Raw genomic sequence first — 18152 nt, 5'->3', positions numbered from 1 at the left:
GCATGTTCTCTTGATCAGCACAAGCAGCGCAAACTGGTGCAAACTGTTTTGCTTTTGTGCAATGATTTTTGTGTGAGAGCTTCAACATAATGATGGCTTTCTGGCTGCATGGCTGCTGCAGGCAGCCACATCTAAGACTGAAAAGAGTAATATTGCTCACTTGGACATTTGAATGAATATCTGTTGCTGAAAAATGAAAGATTAACCATTTATGGTGTGCATTTTGTGTATGTGTCAATGTATACATCTCATGAATCTAACACAAAAATGTCCTGGGGTGAGACATTGAAATTGTATTTTGTATAAGTTAGGTCTTAGCTTGATTGTATAATTGTAATGTAAGGTTAAGTATGCAAAGTAAGTTCATTATGCTTTTATTGCATCTAATGTAAAGTTATGTTATTGCTAATTATTCTAATGCTTATTGCTTTTTACTTTCAGGAAGATACATATATACCTGAAGAACTGCAAGCCATGGCTGAGCAGGGTGATACCGTAGCAGGCAGCTCACCTGTTGTAAAGGTGAGCACTTCCCTTCAAGGAACATACCTTTTCATTCACAGCACTGGTGAGCACTTCCCTTCACATTCAGGTGAGCACTTCCCTTCAAGGAACATACCTTTTCATTCATCTTTAACAGAACTGTTAAGAGTTTTCAGTATCAGGCTTAGGGAATATGCTTTTTATGAATACAATGTTGTTGATTAATTCATTACTATTCTTATATGTGGGCAAGCTTTGTGAAGCAAGTGGTTGTAATTATATCATAATCAATCATTTTGTGTTTTTCCAACATTTCATGTAGTTCATGAGGATGGCTTTCCAAATAAAGCTAGTATTTGCTTTTGATATCTATAAGCAGTGTTTATCTTCATCTCCTTCAAAGATGATCATTACCATAGGACTTCGTGATGGTGGCAGCTGCCCTGCCTCTTCCCCCCTCTTTTAATCACCCAAGGGGTCTGGATCTGGAGTCAATGTGAAAGGCCCTGCACATCAATCATCTACCCTTTAAATCCATGCACATGTCTATATGCATGTTACTTAGTGCTATCCCAGCTGCCAGTAAGCTTGTGAAGACCCATGCTGGCTCATGCCCTCCTGAGTCCTAATGCTTGAAGCATTCATGTTGCTGCAGCACAGACATCCAGCTTGTGTCACATTGCCAGGGGGTGGCTCCTTTTTCCAAGGGAGCTGAGATTGGGTGCCTGCTGATCAGCTCTGGGGATACCCCATCTGAGCTCTATGCATCAGATTTCATCCACTTTGAAAAGGACCTCTTGAAGATATAAACTTAATTGAATAATACCTCTTAGCATGGTGGACCTCTGGTTCTTCTTATTGTGGCCTCTTGGCTGGCTGACATTACTTCATTGTTTTCAATCAGATGCCCTATGCATCTGATTGGGGCCCCTTGGAATCATCTAGACCTCCTGTCAACTATGAGAGCATAATGCTGGCCATCAAAGGCCATCTTAAGGGCAGATATTAGGTCTTGTGTGCCTTAAGGGGCTGCTTTTTTATTTGAAGGAATACCTTCTAGGTTATATGGCGCCTTGTCTCAACGTGACAGGCTCCTGATATTTCGAGCTTGGGGGAGGGGGGACAGGGGCGACAAAGATGTGGTTGTTTCCTTTGCCAAATTAATAGGGGCATCTGTCTTTGGCCGCTGGCAGCACCACCCCAGCACGTTGTCAATTTAGAACCGTGCCCTTGGGCACAACCATATGCACCAGCAGCACCTGACTGTCGTGCCACTGCCAGGCCGACAAATCCAACGAGCCCCATGAGGAACAACAGTACCTGGACCTGATCCGTCGCATCATCGAAACCGGCGTTCAGCGCGATGACCGCACGGGAACCGGCACTCTCTCTGTGTTTGGCACCCAGATGAGATTCTCCCTTAGAGATGGTATGTGGAAATGCATGGCACATGTTCAGGGTGGTTGGTGGTGCCCTTAACTTCATTAATCATTAAGAGGAAAGTGGAAGCTTGCTCGTCACCTTACGTGCTAACCAGCTCGTGTGTGTGTGTGTGCCATGTACAGAGCCACAAAGATGTTGATGACGCCGACAGACACCCTGTGCGTGCAGGCCGTCTCTAGTGCGTGCAGGCCGTCTCCAGTGCATGCAGGCCGTCTAGTGCGTGCAGACCGTCTCTCGTGCGTGCAGACGGTCTCCCGTGCGTGCAGGCCGTCTCCCTTACGTGCAGGCCGTTTGCCATTCGGCCAGACCGTTTCCCTGTGATGCCGGTCGTTTCTCGTGCGTTCAGGCTGTTCCCCTGTGATGCCGGTTGTTTCTCGTGCGTTCAGGCCGTTCCCCTGTGATGCCGGTCGTTTCTCGTGCGTTCAGGCCGTTCCCCTGTGATGCCGGTCGTTTCTCGTGCGTTCAGGCCGTTCCCCTGTGATGCCGGTTGTTTCTCTTGCGTCCAGGCTGTTCCCTCCTGATGGCGGTCATTCCTCTTGCGTGCAGGTCGTTTCCCACTGCTGACCACGAAGCGCGTGTTCTGGCGCGGCGTGGCTGAGGAGCTGCTGTGGTTCATCCGCGGCAGCACGGACGCCGCCGAGCTGCAGCAGCGCGGCGTGCACATCTGGGACGGCAACGGCAGCAGAGAGTTCCTCGATCATCTGGGCTTCACCGACCGCCGGGAGGGTAAGGCCGCGCCGCCGCACCGCCCGGTGGCAGGGCCGGGGCAGAAAGAAAGCATGCGGGGGCACCCGGCCGGGCAGGGGATGCTGCATGTGGAGGTAGAGGTGATGGGTGCCCCGGGGAACGGTCTGCGTGAGCGGATGGCCGCTAGAATCAGTCCCATCTCTTGTCTCCTGGTTGAGGTGAGCAAACTGCCTCTGTTATTCCGACGCGAAAGCTCAGCGCACGGTACACCCTAAAACTCGCACAGTTTGTGTACGTCTTACCTGTCGCTGCATTTTTTGCGTCATTTTCCCAACAAGTAGGCACAGAGTGCGCTGGGGTGTGTGCCAGCCGGACTAAATGTTTTGCATTGTCCCCCTTCTGTTCGATTTTACCGCTAATCTGTTGCAATCTGGAAGGCGTTGGTCCCGGCGGAGAGCTACTCGAAACTCGCCCTTGCTCTTCCTGAGCGCCGTTTTCTGAATTCAGGCAGGCGCTGCCAGCTCACATAAGGACAGACTGGCGAAAGGCTCGGGATCGCACGAGCACCGATGGCCAGGGAAACGCGCGAAGCCAAACCTAGGTGAATCTCAGTCTCAGTTTTCATCGCGACAGTAGAGGGGAGGTTAGCCTCTGCCGCCTCGCATAGGTCACACGTCGAGACATGGTTTGCTCCTCTCGACGGGGCAAGTATCGTCATTCCCGCGCTGTGACCACGCGCTGCTCGTCGCTCATGTTCTCGTGCAGTGTCCACACTTGGCCAGCGAACGATATCGTCTCTTTGGTCGTGGCCTTGTGCGGCGTAGTTTCCGCGCTCACTCATAGGTGGGCGCGCCAGTGCTGACGCGGGAGCTGCTCTTACATGTCTTTACGATATTAACTTAGAGGTCATTTACTCACCGTCACAACATGTTTTGATGTCGCACGACCCTGGCTGAAAGTACCCCGTCGTACTAAGTTTACGTAAACCGCGCATGAACCGCTCGTTATGGTTTGCCGCCCCGCGCGAGATGCGCTGCAACCGGGCGTAGCACGCGCCTGTTGTATTCATTCCTTTGTTCCCACGCCTTCTTACCAATCAACTTGTCCTCTTGATACGCGATTCTCAAAACCGACAGCAGTGTTTTACAGCTGCATGCTTTACATGATGGGACATGGTTGCACAGATGCACATATAGCCGCAGTTGGGCGTAGAAGACCGTTGCCGTCGACTCACCCCCTAAGCCCAAATAGCCTGCCGTTCGCTCATATGACCACGCGTAGATGTGCTTGCCTTCGCCAGATGGCACGCTGTCAGATTCCTCGGAGATGCTTGGCTCCGAAATTGGCTTCGCCAGCCGATGGCTGCAGGATGATCTCTGCGGTGTCCGAGGGTCCTAGTTTCTTTCTCCTCTGTAGATTGGCCGTGCCTACATTTTTGTCTTAGATATATACAGGGGCATGCATGAAATCATGCAATGCCACAGTATCAGCTGCGTTTATTTCGGACAGGTCTAACTGGAACATAGCAGGTGAGGTTTTTTCCATGTCGCATGTTTTCGTACGATTTTACTAACATTCCCATCGGTTTTGCATACATTTACATCGTTTGAATGGACATGCAGGTTATGCTACGCGAGCTACGAGCTTTGAGACCAGATACAGCCATGTGTGTGCTGGCCCCCACGTGAGGCCTATAGGCGTGCGTCACAGGCCGAGGCGTTGTGGCATGCAGGCTGATGATCCGTCCCTGCTGTGGTCCGTTCCGACCTTGTGACTGGCCTGCACTGGAGGTGAAGCCCGCTTCTGTGACTGGAGGTGGTTGGTCCGGTCCGGTCGAGGCCTGGTCCGGTTTGTCCGGTCGGAGATCTGACGAGTGGCGGCGGTGGCCAGGGGACCTGGGGCCCGTGTACGGGTTCCAGTGGCGACACTTCGGCGCCAAGTACCGCGGCCCCGACGCCGACTACACCGGCCAGGGCGTCGACCAGCTGGCCAGCGTCATCCACGACATCAGGTGGACAGCCCCGGTCCGCCCCCTCCCCCTCCCGCTGTCGCCGGGGAGGGGACCGCGCAGGCGCTGGCGGCGTGGTTGTATAGCGCGCCACCGAACGGTATGCACTGCGTCGCCATGTTGCCTAGTCTCGCCCTGCATTTACCACTTCAGCAGTTTTCTTCAAAGCTTCCGTTGTTTGAACTTTTTTAACGTCTCATGTGTGCAAGTGTTGAAGGCATGCCGCGTTAAGAATTTCAGATAACCTCGACGTGATCAGAGCGTGGTCGATCTGCTACTCGGCACAACACCGTACGTGGTGTCTGCACCGCCTTCTCTGCGTCTCCTGCTCGTACTTTGGTTATCTCATCTTGTGCTCGCGGTCACGTTTCGTAACTGTTTGCCTTGCCCATATGTACCATTTTGACGCCTCGCGTGTCAGAGACCCCTGGCGTGCTGTCGTGACCCTTCACGTGCCGCCGTAACCGCTCGTATGCCGCCGTGACCCTCCACGTGCCGTCGCGACCCCTCACGCGCCACCGTGACCCCGCACGACCCCACCCTGACCCGCCCGGGCCGCCGATCCGCACAGGACGAACCCGAACAGCCGCCGCATAGTGATGAGCTCGTGGAACGCGGCTGACCTGCCGCTGATGGCGCTGCCGCCGTGCCATTGCCTGGCCCAGTTCTACGTGGCCAACGGCGAGCTCAGCTGCCTGCTGTACCAGCGCGCGGCCGACATGGGTCTCGGCGTGCCCTTCAACATCGCCAGCTACGCTCTGCTCACCTGCATGATCGCCCACGTGACCGGCTTGAAGGTGCGCACCGGGGGGTCACGTGACGCCCAGCTTGAGGCGGGTGCTGTATCATCTAACGTACCTGCATGGGTGGTGCCCACAGCTGGAGTGACTCGATCTGGACGCCCAGTAATACCCTGTTGCAGAACTACGCGGAGGTAGCTGCTAAATGGTCTGTCCCTACAGTTTTGTTGACTGGTACCTTCGCTACGTCGGCTAATCGTGGGTGAAAAGCACATGCCAGGGCGGTATCGGGTTTCCCTGGTTTCCGTTGCTTTTATACTTGGCAGTACTTATAGACGACAAGTATTCATCAAGCGTCGTTGTACTATGGTATTCATAATTTTTCGTCACCTTGACTGTTCCACGCCTCGCTCTGAAGCTGTCGCGAAACGTTGCGAGTGATGTGATCGGGCGGCACTGTCGGCAGCCGGGCGAGTTCGTGCACTCCATGGGTGACACGCACGTGTACCTGAACCACGTGGAGCCGCTGAAAGAGCAGCTGGCGCGCGAGCCTCGCCCCTTCCCGCGGCTGCGTTTCGCTCGCGCTGTCGACGACATCCAGCAGTTCACCATGGACGACCTTCAGCTGGAGGGGTATGATCCGCACAAGAAGCTCTACATGAAGATGGCCGTCTGAGTGCACAAAGCTACGCCGGTCTGTGCTTGGAGGTGATTGTCTGAAGGCCCTAAGATCGAAACGGAGGTGGCGGTCAGGTAGATTTAGGTCTGGTGGATGGCGGGAGTTCAGGTTAAAGGGTGGAAGTGGTGGATTACAGACACGCACCAGCTGCTGGAGATGGCGATGGGGTGATGGCGGGGTAGGTGACCGCGAGTTCTCAGCAGACACGCACCAGATGCTGCAGATCGCGGTGGGGTGATGGCGGGGTAGGTGACCGCGGGTTCTCAGCCTCATAGATGGCTGTGAACTGATATTGAGAGCTAGGGACGGTGCGTCGACGAACGCTTGTGCGTAGTTTCAATTATGCGCGAACTTTCAGCTCACGTGCCAAAATACGGGGCATGCGCCTCCTTTGTGTGCTCGGGCTCTGCTCTCAGGATTTTTAAGGTTAAGTTTTAGGCCTAGCCCAAGGTTGCGACAGGCTTCAAATTTTCGTTTTGAAGTACTTGAGCTGCCCTCCTGACCATTTTTTACGACCCGGAACCCGGTGGGAGAAGCTCCGAAGTATTCTCAACCTACACTACGTTGTGATATAAATAGGGGATGCTTTTTACCAGGCAACTTTTTGTACTTTTTATTCCTTTCTTCGAGGACACGTATCAGCCCCGCTGTACCTTATTGTCGAACAACATCTCTCCAAACCGCGAGCGTTTGCGCGGCCAGTCATCCCCAGTGTGCGTAACGTCTCGTGCCGGACCGGCGGCCGCATTGTTTTTGGTGTTGTTCGTGATGAATACATTTCCACGCTGCACAGTCTCTGTGAAGACTCGCTGGTCATTGACATGGCCGTGACCGACACTAAGGACTCGTGACACTATTTCTGCTGTATTGTCGGGTCCCCGTTTGGCCTTATCATCGTGGCTGCCGCGCGCCGCTAGCGCACATGGCGCGGGATGTCATCATCGGAGCCCATTGAACTGAATGGTAACCGCGGAACACGGACTGCACTTTGAACAACAGTGAACAGAAATCGCGAGCAACATAGATGGTGCGCATGCCGGCCGGGAGCCGCTGCGGTCCGGACCTCTGAGACGTAACCGATCCTCGCGGTCCGGTCCGGTTGGGGTCCGTCGCCAGTCTCCCCATCTGGCTGAGCCGCAGCACCAGTCCTAGGTGGCAGCGCTGTCGACGGCGGCGACTCTGTGCCCTGCGGCGCCGCGGGGGCCGGGCTGGGCGGCGGCCGACGGCAGCAGCTGCATGTGCCGGCGGTACCACTCGGTCTGGGTGGCCAGCAGTGAGGTCATGCTGCGCGCGGCCGCCGCCCACCTGCCGTCCGCACGGGGTCAGGTCACCCTGACTGGTACGGCGCAGCTGCCCGCATAGACACATGGCCCAGCGTGTGCTTACCGACGCTACCCAATATTTCACCCCGATAGGACTGCGCGTCATAATGCATGTCGTGCACTTAAAAACATCGGCAAAAAAAAAAACGCGTCGGGCACGAGAACTGCTGGACCCCAGCCGCTTTGACAAAAAGGTTTCCGAAGCACTTTCAGGAGCAGTTTTAATCAGTCCGTTTGAAATGACATGACGTTAAAGCTGTTGCACAAGCCGCGGCGCATCTCCGTGTGCAAAGATGCCGGAGTGGGGAAGTCGCGCCTGCGCCCCACCTGTTGGCCTGCTGGGGCTCGCCCTGCACGTGCAGCTGGACCGCCTGGTTCCAGGTGCGCGTCATCACCAGCAGAGTCTGGCGGGCGGCGCGGAGGAGGACGGCGTCACGTTACTGCCGATGCAGCGCGACTCTCCGCTGGCTACACTCCAACACGGCTGTCGAGAAACGGCCCAGGCCGAACGACAGCTGGCGCCACCGAAACGCGTATCCGGTTCATTGACGTGTCGTGGAGACTACCACCAGCGAACCATCACAAACTGTACGGACATCCATTGAACACATCACTGCCCGCCATGTCGAACCAGCACCAGCAGCTGACCGTCAGATCGGCGTAACATAAGCGACTGGCCGCCATGTTGGGGTAGCGTCCCTCACTGAACGTCATGTTGGGGTAGTGTCCCTTACTGACCGCCATTTTGGGAAAGCGTCCCTTACTGACCGCCATGTTGGGAAAGCGTCCCATGCTGACCGCCATGTTGGGGCAGCGTCCTTCACTGACCGCCATGTTGGGGCAGTGTCCCACACTGACCATGTAGGAGCGGCGTCCCTCACTGACCGCCATGTTGGGGCAGCGTCCCTCACTGACCGCCATGTTGGGACAGCATCCCTCACTGACCGCCATATTGGGGCAGCGTCCTTCACTGACCGCCATGTTGGGGTAGCGTCCCACACTGACCATGTTGGGGCGGCGTCCCTCACTGACCGCCATGTTGGGGCAGCATCCCTCACTGACCGCCATGTTGGGGCAGCATCCCTCACTGACCGCCATGTTGGGGCAGCGTCCCTCACTGACCGCCATGTTGGGGCAGCGTCCCACACTGACCATGCTGGGGCGGCGTCCCCCACTGACCGCCATGTTGGGGCAGCGTCCCTCACTGACCGCCATGTTGGGGCAGCGTCCCTCACTGACCGCCATGTTGGGGTAGCGTCCCTCACTGACCGCCATGTTGGGGTAGCGTCCGTCGGCCGCCCGGATGACGTCTCGCACCTCCAGCACAGCCCTCAGCGCCTCGTCAGCAGTCAGTCCCGGCGCGCCCAGCTGGTCCAGTGTCAAGCTGATGTACCTACCGGTTCAAATCCCCTCTCAGGCTCAGTACAGACACGATCGGCGCAGGCGGTGTCAACGTGGGCCGGTGCGTGGAAGTAATCTGTGCCGGTAAATGCCCCATGTGCGGCCGATACAGGTGCACTTTCTGAAGACATTGAAACTAAAACAATCCAATCTGGAGCTAGCGTAGGACGAATCACCGCTGAGGACCGCTAAGATCCGCCATGGTGAGAAAGAGGAACTGGTGGTGAGGAGGGATGCCGTGGTGTGAGTGCACTCGCCTGATCTGCAGCGCCGCCAGCCTGTCATAGTCGGCCGTCGGGGCGCGCCGCAGCCGGTCAGCGGCGGCCCGCAGCGCCCTCACGGCCAGTGCCGGCCGACGCGGCACCAGGCTGGCCATCGCCTCCAGCGCGCCGGCGTCCACGTCCGGTCGGGCCGCTGCCGAGGTCAGCAGCTCGGCCAGCCCGGCGCCGTCCAGGCCCGCCTGACGCGTGTGTCAGGACGTCAGCGGCTGCACGGCGGGGCCGCTGACGTCGGCACGGCTACAGGGTGCACTCGCTCCGGTTGGGAATAGCCACAGCACGGCCGCGCGCGGTGAGGACGGCGGGGCGGACTCGCACAGGGCGGAGACAGCCTCAACACGGCCCCGCGCGGTGAGGACGGCGGGGCGGACTCGCACAGGGCGGAGACAGCCTCAACACGACCCCGCGCGGTGAGGACGGCGGGGCGGACTCGCACAGGGCGGAGACAGTCTCAGCACGACCCCGCGCCGTGAGGACGGCGGGGCGGACTCGCACAGGGCGGAGACAGCCTCAGCACGGCCCCGCGCGGTGAGGACGGCGGGGCGGACTCGCACAGGGCGGAGACAGCCTCAACACAGCCCCGCGCGGTGAGGACGGCGGGGCGTGACTAGCCGCGGTTAGTGCAGGCTCCCGTATAGTCAGCACAGCAGCAGTACTAGGCTTTACAGGTGAAGCAAGCGGTTAACGCATTATGATGTTAGAGCATCAAATGCGTACAAATCAAATCATACAAAGTCAACCGCACGACAGCCCTTTACGAAGCGTGCTGGGAACAGCAGAAGTGCAGCACACATTGCTGCAGGGGAAGTAGCCTGAGCCAGAGCTGAGCGGCGCCGCGGCTGGTACCCAGCATCTCCAGCTGTGGGCAGCTGCTCTTGCGTCGGCGGCGACGGCGAGCCTGCCCAACATCACGCCACACGCGCCCGGCCTCGTTACCTTGGCCTCGACCTGGTACAGGAGCAGGGCGGTGCCGTGCGGCCAGCCGGCGCCGCCGCCGCCCAGTCGGGCAGTCAGACGCTCACACGCGGCCACGCAGTCGAGCGCCTCCCTGCGGCGGTGACGGTCACCAACGGTCAGCCTCAGCTGGGCGACCACTGGGCTGTAAACGGGGCATGTGGCCCACCTGGGTGCAGACCTACAAAGTTAGCCACCGGGCCCTGTGCTTGGCCCCCTCGGCGTGCTTCCGTGGGACAGATAAGTTTCACCGCAGGCGCCTGGAATGCGGTTTAGCCGACCTTGGCTGCATCATTCCGTAAATTAATGCACTGTTTTACGGTTCGATGCGATCTTTCATCAGGCGACACAACGACGCCGTTAGCACGAGCTCGTCAGCTGAGTAACGAGGAGAGCGGAGCTGTCGGAGCTGAGTTGTAGCTGAGCTGGGCTGAGCTGAGCTGTCGGTGCGGCCGGTACCGTAGGTGCGCGTGTTTCTCGCGCTGCAGCAGGCCGGGCTGTCGAGCCGCCTCCAGGGCAGCGGCGGCAGCCATTACGGACGCCGTGCGGCACAGGGAGAGGTCGGACGGGTCCTGCGGAATACAGGCAGGCTCGAGGTACAGTCATCTCACAGAGCAAAGGAGAAGATCGGGCAGCCGGCAAGGCACAGCTTGGCAGAGAGTCGAAGGATCGTATAGGGTGTGGGCTCAGAGGATCAGGGGATTCTGCGGAGCAGGCAGCCAGGGCGTGGTGGTCCTGTCGGTCCCGAGAACAGGGTTACATGCTGGTCCTGCAAGGCCGAAAGTTACGGCCCGGGCGTCCTTCAGTGTAGAAAGCGAAATGAAATGTCCGAGGCACCATACGGCACGGCGAGACCGCAAACAAGGAGATGTAGCATGCTGACGATGGCGCTCGGCAGCTTCGGCGGCAACTTCTGCGCTATGATCTCTCGCACACGTGACGCCAGACATGACTAGCATCGTTTGACGGGTGTTACCTGGGCAGTGTCCGTCAGAAACAGGCGGCTGAGGGTGAAGAGGCGGCCGCGCTCGGCCGGCTCCAGCTCGCTGTGCACGGCCACGTTCCAGGCCACGTCCGAGAACCAGCCAGCCGCGCCGCCATCGGCGCCCGACTCGGCCGCCTGCCGCACCGGACAGCCGGGTGAACACTGGCGCCGGGCTCATGCGGCAGCGTATGACCGGACTGCCTCACACACGGACGGACGGCTCACGGGGTCGCGTTCGCCACTCACCGCGGAAAACCAAACATACGTGACGTGCCACAGCGGCCCGACTTCCACCCGCCGCCAGCGCACGCCGGGGGTGACGACGAGCCAGCACGTGGCCGAACCTTGTGCATGTGGCCGACCCCACAGACCTGGCGGCGCTGCACGAAGACGAGGGCCGTCTCTAGAGCAGCGATCAGCGGTCCGACCGGCGGCACGTCCCCCTGCTGCTCGCCCTCCAGCGACTCGATCCGTGACCTGGCCGGAGCGAGGGGGGCAAGGTCAAGCGCTGGCACGTCCCCCTGCCGCTCGCCCTCCAGCGGCTCGATCCGTGACCTGGCCGGAGCGAGGGGGGCAAGGTCAAGCGCTGGCACGTCCCCCTGCTGCTCGCCCTCCAGCGGCTCGATCCGCGACCTGGCCGGAGCGAGGACGCAAGGTCAAGCGCTGGCACGTCCCCCTGCTGCTCGCTCTGCAGCGACTCGAACCGTGACCTGCCCGAAGCGAGGGGGGCAAGGTCAACCGCTGGCACGTCTTCCCGCTGCTCGCTCTCCAGCGACTCGATCCGTGACCTGGCCGGAGCGAGGGGGCAAGGTCAAGCGCTGGCACGTCTTCCCGCTGCTCGCTCTCCAGCGACTCGATCCGTGACCTGGCCGGAGCGAGGGGGCAAGGTCAAGCGCCTGCACGGTCGTGTCCGGTGGTGATGGCGAGGAGGAGTGGGTCCCAGACAGTTGACTCATGCTGGCACTGATGTTTCGGCTAATGTGTTGATATCATTATCAGCCTACGTTCTTGTCAAGCTCTCAGCAATCATGAATGCATTTTTTAAGCGTCACTGCAAATTGTACGGTGACGCTTGGTTTCCAACGTTTGTCTCTGCTAGAAGAAGCTGGTGGCACCGTATAAAGGCAGCTAACATGACCTAAGTATTGGTATCGGGGACTTTCCACGTAGGCCGACTCTTGCAGGATGCAGCATCTTGAAACGCTAGCCCCAAGACAACCCCTTATGGTACTAGCCATGTCAAGCTTGGTCCCAAAAGCAGAATGCGACCGCAGTGCTACACACCACGGAACTCAAGCTCAAATGCCGCGTCCTGCCGAGACACGTATAGACCCGACACTGCTCTCGGTGGGTGGGGCGGGGCGGCGCGTCCCACCTGACCAGACACTGGGCCAGCTGGACGCCATCGGCCGGCTGGTCCAGGTGACGCAGCACGGTCTCCAGCAGGCGCTCGTACAGTGCTGCCGCCTGGCGGCTGAGCGCGAATCCACACAGGCTGCGCCAGAGCCGCGCCACGGCCGCCCGGTCCGGCGCCGCGTCTGCCGGGGCGGGGGCGGGCACGGGTCAGTCTGACTCCACTGCCGTGCCAGGCGCGGTCGGGACACCGTCGGGACAGGGGCTGGGCGTTATTGGCCCAGTGCTATCCACGCTGCCCCGGCGGATAGTGCTGGACCAACGCACGCTACGGAAGAGGCGGGCAGACCTGTGGCGACCACTCCCATGACAATGTCAGCACTGACAGCGTGACAGTTACGAAACGGTCAGCTTTCGTAACTGTCACATCAGCTGACCGTTTCGTAACTTGACAGTTACGAAACGGTCAGCAGCATCCTCACAGCACTGATCTGTGCTGACAGTGTCAGCCACAGGTCAGTCTGGACTTCGGTGCGAGAGACACTATCCAACAACGTCAGCCAGGGGAGTGGTCGACACATGTCTGTCCGCCTCTCCCGTATCATGAGCTGGTCTAGCACTTTCCACCGGGTGGGACAAGGGGCGCGACCTTGCACCGCTGGGATGCAAGGTCGTGCGATGGACCGATGCCCGCGGTAGCACTGCGAGGGAATCGAGGGCGCAGACAACAATAACGGAGCGGTGCAAAGCCACGGGTGGCTCAGCCGGCTTGCACGACCCACCGATGAGCGGCAGCAGCTGGAGCGCGCTCTCGGCGGCACCGGTGGCGATCAGCAGCTGCAGCAGCATGTAGAGCGCGGCCGGATGGCCGGGCTGCAGCAGCAGCGCCCGCCGCAGCGCCGCCTCGGCCGCCGCCAGCTCGCCGCGGTCGCGCAGGCAGCGCGACACGTTGCGCAGCAGGCGGCCGGCCGTGTCAGGCTCTGAGGACGGCCGCCGGTGGTGAGCAGCGGTGAGGGGCTCCCGGGACGACAGCCGTAACGGGCTGGAGTTGAACGGCGTCGCGGTTCACGTCAGTCACCCTCCACACGACGTTACGGGACACACCGCTTAAGAGTTGACTTAAGGTCTCATGGTACACGAGGATCACGAGCTGCCTAGTGCCAGAAGTCACGTGGGGTCAGAATAGAATGCTACACGTGTCCACTCCGGCAGGAAGACAGGCCTGATAAAACATGAGCAGCGCTGGCTTGACAAGTACGGGCCGCCTGACTGACGGGGAGGCTGAACGGTGTCGCCCCGCGGTCGTGCTGTTACCGAGTCCGTGCAGGTCGGCGATCCGCAGCAGCAGCTGCTCGGCTGGCTCCGACTGGCCGGCCTGCAACAGTGACGCGACGCGGCCCTCCAGCGCCGCCACCAGACCCGCAAGCAGCCGGCCGTCTGCGAATGTCGGCTGCCCTCACTGATGGAGACACGCGAGTATGGCGACGGGCATGGCGCAGAACAGATGACATGGGACCGGCTACCGTCACTGGCCCACTACCGGCTACCGTCACTGGATCACCACAGGCTAACGTCACTGGACCACTACCGGCCACCGTCACTGGGCCACTACCGGCTACCGTCACTGGCCCACTACCGGCTACCGTCACTGGACCACCACAGGCTACCGTCACTGGACCACTACCGGCTACCGTCACTGGGTCACTACCGGCTACCGTCACTGGACCACTACCGGCTACCGTCACTGGACCACCACAGGCTACCGCCACTGGACCACTACCGGCTACCGTCGCTGGACCACTACCGGCTACCGTCACTGGACCACTACCGGCTACCGTCACTGGCCCACTACCGGCTACCGTCACTGGACCACTACCGGCTACCGTCGCTGGACCACTACCGGCTACCGTCACTGGCCCACTACCGGCTACCGTCACTGGACCACTACCGGCTAACGTCACTGGACCACTACCGGCTACCGTCACTGGACCACTCCCGGCTACCGTCACTGGGCCACTACCGGCTACCGTCACTGGACCACTACCGGCTAACGTCACTGGACCACTACCGGCTACCGTCACTGGGCCACTACCGGCTACCGTCACTGGGCCACTACCGGCTACCATCACTAGATCACCAACGACCACCGTCACAGGATCACCGCTGTCCAGTCACTGGATCACCGCTGTCCACGGTCATTGGACCACCACTGGCCGCAGTCACTGCACCACCACTGGCTGCAGCCACTGGACCACCACTGGTCGCAGGCACTAGACCACCACTGGCTGCAGGCACTGGACCACCACTGGCTGCAGACACTAGACCACCGCTGGTCGCCGCCAGACAACAGTCGCTTGAAACGTCGTCAGTCGCCGCCATGCACGACCCGCTTGACGTCATTCGGCCGCCGTCTGGGGCGGTCGGCCGCCGGCACCATCCGCATAGCCGACCACTGTCAGTACATCCGCACAAGTAGAATGTCGGATGTCTGGACGACTGGGTAATACCTCGTCATGTGACAACTTACAATGCCACTCGTATCGCAAACATGAAAGGCTGGATTTAACGCAGACATTTATAAAGGCATGCCACGGGAGCCATCCTGCAACCAACTGGTACACATCAAAATCCGTCTCCAGTTAGCATCGCGCCTTCTTCCTTTAGCATCGAAGTCGGCTGACCTCTGACCGTTTCCTGCCCTTCAGTCGCTCCTTTGTGGGCCCCGCAGTTGGCTGACCGCTCTGATCATCCCGTCCCTTAGTCGCTCCCCTGCGGGCCCCGCAGTCAGCTGATTGTTCTGGTCGTCCCGTCCCTCAGTCGCTCCCCTGTGGGCCCGGCAGCTGGCTGACCGCTCTGATCGTCCCGTCCCTTAATCGCTCCCCTGTGGGCCCCGCAGTCAGCTGACTGTTCTGGTCGTCCCGTCCCTCAGTCGCTCCCCTGTGGGCCCCGCAGTCAGCTGACTGTTCTGGTCGTCCCGTCCCTCAGTCGCTCCCCTGTGGGCCCGGCGCGCGCATTAGCGGCTAACCTCTGAGCCCTTCCGGCTGGGCGCAGTACTGGGCGAGGCAGCGCAGAGCCTCCTCGGGGCGCTCCAGCCGCAGCAGCAGGTGGACACTGCGCCGGCAGACGGCGCCGCTGCCGCCGCGGTGCTCGGCCGCCCGACGCAGCACGCTCAGCGCCTCCTCGGGCCGCCCGTGCCGGCCCAGCAGGTCCGACAGCTGGGGGACAGAGGCGCGTCCCTAAGTGGTGGCCTCACACGGCACTACCCGGCGGCATGCCGCAAGTTGAAGGATCACGGTGTTGCATCGCACATGATTACGTGGTGCCAATTTTCCCCCTTTTATTAACGAAAGCCCTTTTCACATGGTCCGTGACGCGAGCCAGCGAGGAAAGCCGACACAGCGTTTCTCTCCGTGGACTTCCAGCATCAACTGAAGCCCCACTTGGTGGGCCGTAGGCGGGTCGCACAGATCCACCGCGGCGAAGCTGCACGCGAGAGCACCGGCAGCGGGGCCGCCCGTTCGGACGGCACGGCGCCGGGCGGCGAGCCTGACCCGACGAAGTCGGCTTGCTCCTGACACCAGTCTGTTGCGTCCTGGACACAGTGCTGCAGCGGCTGGGTCGGGTCGTCGGCACGCACCCCGCGCGCAGCTCGCACGTCAGGATCAGGCAGGCGCAGCGTCAGGCCTCGCACCCTCGCCAACCACACAGCGGGTGTACCGAGCGTACTCGACTGACGCTGGCAAATCACTGGAGGATCTTGGGGGCAGTGCTGCGAATCGCAAGGTATTCGTGGTAATACTTGTAATTGGAATTATTTGCAATTGGAACCAAATCTTCTTTGCGGTTTGACAGCCTCAAGCATGCCAGCATATGTAGTATAGATATAAGCCAATTTGCTGATTGAAAGTGCCACGAGTCGCTTCAAGTCTTTGAGGGATTCGGAGATATCAAGAGATGAGCTTGCAGTTATCGGGCGGCTGATGTGATCGGGCTGGCGGGTCTGACCTGAGAAGGCCAGCTGGAGCAGCTGCCTGGCCCGGTCCAGGTCGCCGTCCTCGCCTCGCATCATGTGGCACCGGGCCAGCAGCTCGAGCGTGCGGGCCCGCAGGTCAGCTGGGCACTGCGCACGGAGCAGACCTTGCCCTGCGACAAGGGGGGGGGGGGGGTAGCGCCAGCCGGTCACGGAGGGGGCGGGGGTAGTCTCACAGGCGCTGGGGCCGGCTCAGCGTCGCATCGGGTGAAGGACAAGACGCTTGGCGTTTTGATCGATGAATCGTGACGGGTTTGGGCTGCATGTCCCTGTTGGTTATTCCACTGTCCCCTTTTGTCTCTGTCGTAGTGGACACCACGAACACTGCACATTGACTGTAAGTCACGTTAGCATAATGATTTGCACGGGGGAGGACACCAGACATGTGCGGTTGAATATAAAGCCACATATCAAACGAGCGGGGTCGGCTGGCACCGTCGCCATTTCACTGTTTTATGAGATGCACGTCGACTGCGCATCGAAGACGCTTCAGGGTTCCAACTTAATCATCATATGACGAGCGTTCCAACACACAAACATGTCAAGTCGGTGGCCCCTGGAACGACTCCAACCTATTTCCAGGCTCCGGCTGAGCCAGTGAACGGCCTGCGTCCAGCCGCGCCCCTTGTACCGCTGTAGTCCGAAATTGAAGAGCAGCAGCTGCATGTACTGCAGCTGCTCGGCGCTGGCGTCGCGCGCTCCACCCGCCTCTCGGGCGGCCTCGTCTGCTCCAGACCAATCCTCGGCCAGGAACAGCGCCTCGGCGCGCACCATCAGACAGCCGAAGGGCCTGCTCGAGAGCCGCCAGCTGCCGCAGCGTGTCGGCGCGCCGCGAGAACGTCGCCAGCTGGCTCTCGGCGGCGGTGCGGCGCGCCAGCAGGTCGCGCTGCGCCAGCTCGAGCAGCACCAGCGCACGCGGCAGCTCGCCGGCGGCGACCCGCTGCCGGGCGGCCGTCAGCAGCACCTGAGTAACGCCGTCCAGCGGAAGCGGCACCGTCAGCAGCAGCAGCACGTCGGCGGCCAGCTGTCGGCTGAGCCGGGCCGTCAGCTCGGCCAGCGGCTGATGCAGCGGCAGGTTCCAGAGTCGGCAGACGAGCTGCTGCGCTAGACAAGTGCTGTCAGGCTCGTGCGGTATGGAGAGCACCGGTCGCAGGTGGTCGGCCAGGCGAGTCAGCAAGTCAGTGTAGTCGTCGTCCGGGCCAGGGTCATCGCATGCTGCCAGCTCGCCCCACGCATCGCTGCAGGGCCGGCAGCACGAGAGACTCGCGATCTTCCTCCATGACAAACCTCTGGCTGGCAATAGGCGTAATAATGAATCAATGTTACAAATTCCTCAGAAACCGAACGTCACAGTACTGAATGGGATCAAGGAACACTTTGGAATGGGACCCGATTTCAACAGATCGCGCCGACCGACCGCGAACCGCGCGGCAACCAGAGCCTGACAGGCAGTCCGCGCACCCTTGGGAGTTTGTTTTGTTTTGTTTGGGTTCGGTAGTTCGCCGCAGCTGCGCCTGTTTCACCTTCGATTGCATGTATGCAGCTGTCTTGTGCACTGGCTGCAAGCCCGTTGAGTGAAACTGCAGGAAAATTGTGGTTCGGAAAGCTGTTTCCGGTTGTAAAGCGCATCACCATATTTGGATGTGAATGCTTGTTTGGTGCACACTTATTGCACATGCTGGAGTATCCCAATTATCTGAGTTGTTTTTAAGGTGTTCGGTGGTCTAAACGCTGGTTTTGCCTTTGTAAATAGGGATGAATTTAATGCTGTTGGGATGCTGTGAACGGT

General features: G+C 59.7%; 1 protein-coding gene and 1 long non-coding RNA gene across 2 annotated transcripts; one reads left to right on the top strand and one right to left on the bottom strand.

The window, feature by feature from the left end:
* The first annotated feature begins 446 nt into the window (after nt 1–446).
* On the top strand, nt 447–6830 carry LOC119092993 (thymidylate synthase). Its single transcript, XM_037215887.1, has 6 exons — nt 447–522; nt 1765–1912; nt 2473–2652; nt 4504–4624; nt 5193–5418; nt 5828–6830. Exons 1-6 carry the CDS (start codon nt 475–477, stop codon nt 6035–6037), a joined length of 933 nt encoding a protein of 310 aa, XP_037071782.1. The 5' UTR covers nt 447–474; the 3' UTR covers nt 6038–6830.
* Nucleotides 6831–7271: 441 nt separating this feature from the next.
* On the bottom strand, nt 7272–8745 carry LOC119092986 (uncharacterized). Its single transcript, XR_005093579.1, has 3 exons — nt 8632–8745; nt 7690–7766; nt 7272–7345 (listed from the first exon to the last, which is right to left on the bottom strand). It is a non-coding gene; the product is annotated as an uncharacterized LOC119092986 (long non-coding RNA).
* Between the last annotated feature and the right edge of the window lie 9407 nt (nt 8746–18152).

Source organism: Pollicipes pollicipes, unplaced genomic scaffold (genome assembly GCF_011947565.3).
Source record: "Pollicipes pollicipes isolate AB1234 unplaced genomic scaffold, Ppol_2.1 Scaffold_3773;HRSCAF=4423_pilon_pilon_pilon, whole genome shotgun sequence".
In the NCBI taxonomy this organism is placed as follows: Eukaryota; Metazoa; Arthropoda; class Thecostraca; order Pollicipedomorpha; family Pollicipedidae; genus Pollicipes; species Pollicipes pollicipes.
This window is presented reverse-complemented; position numbering and strand designations above follow the sequence as displayed.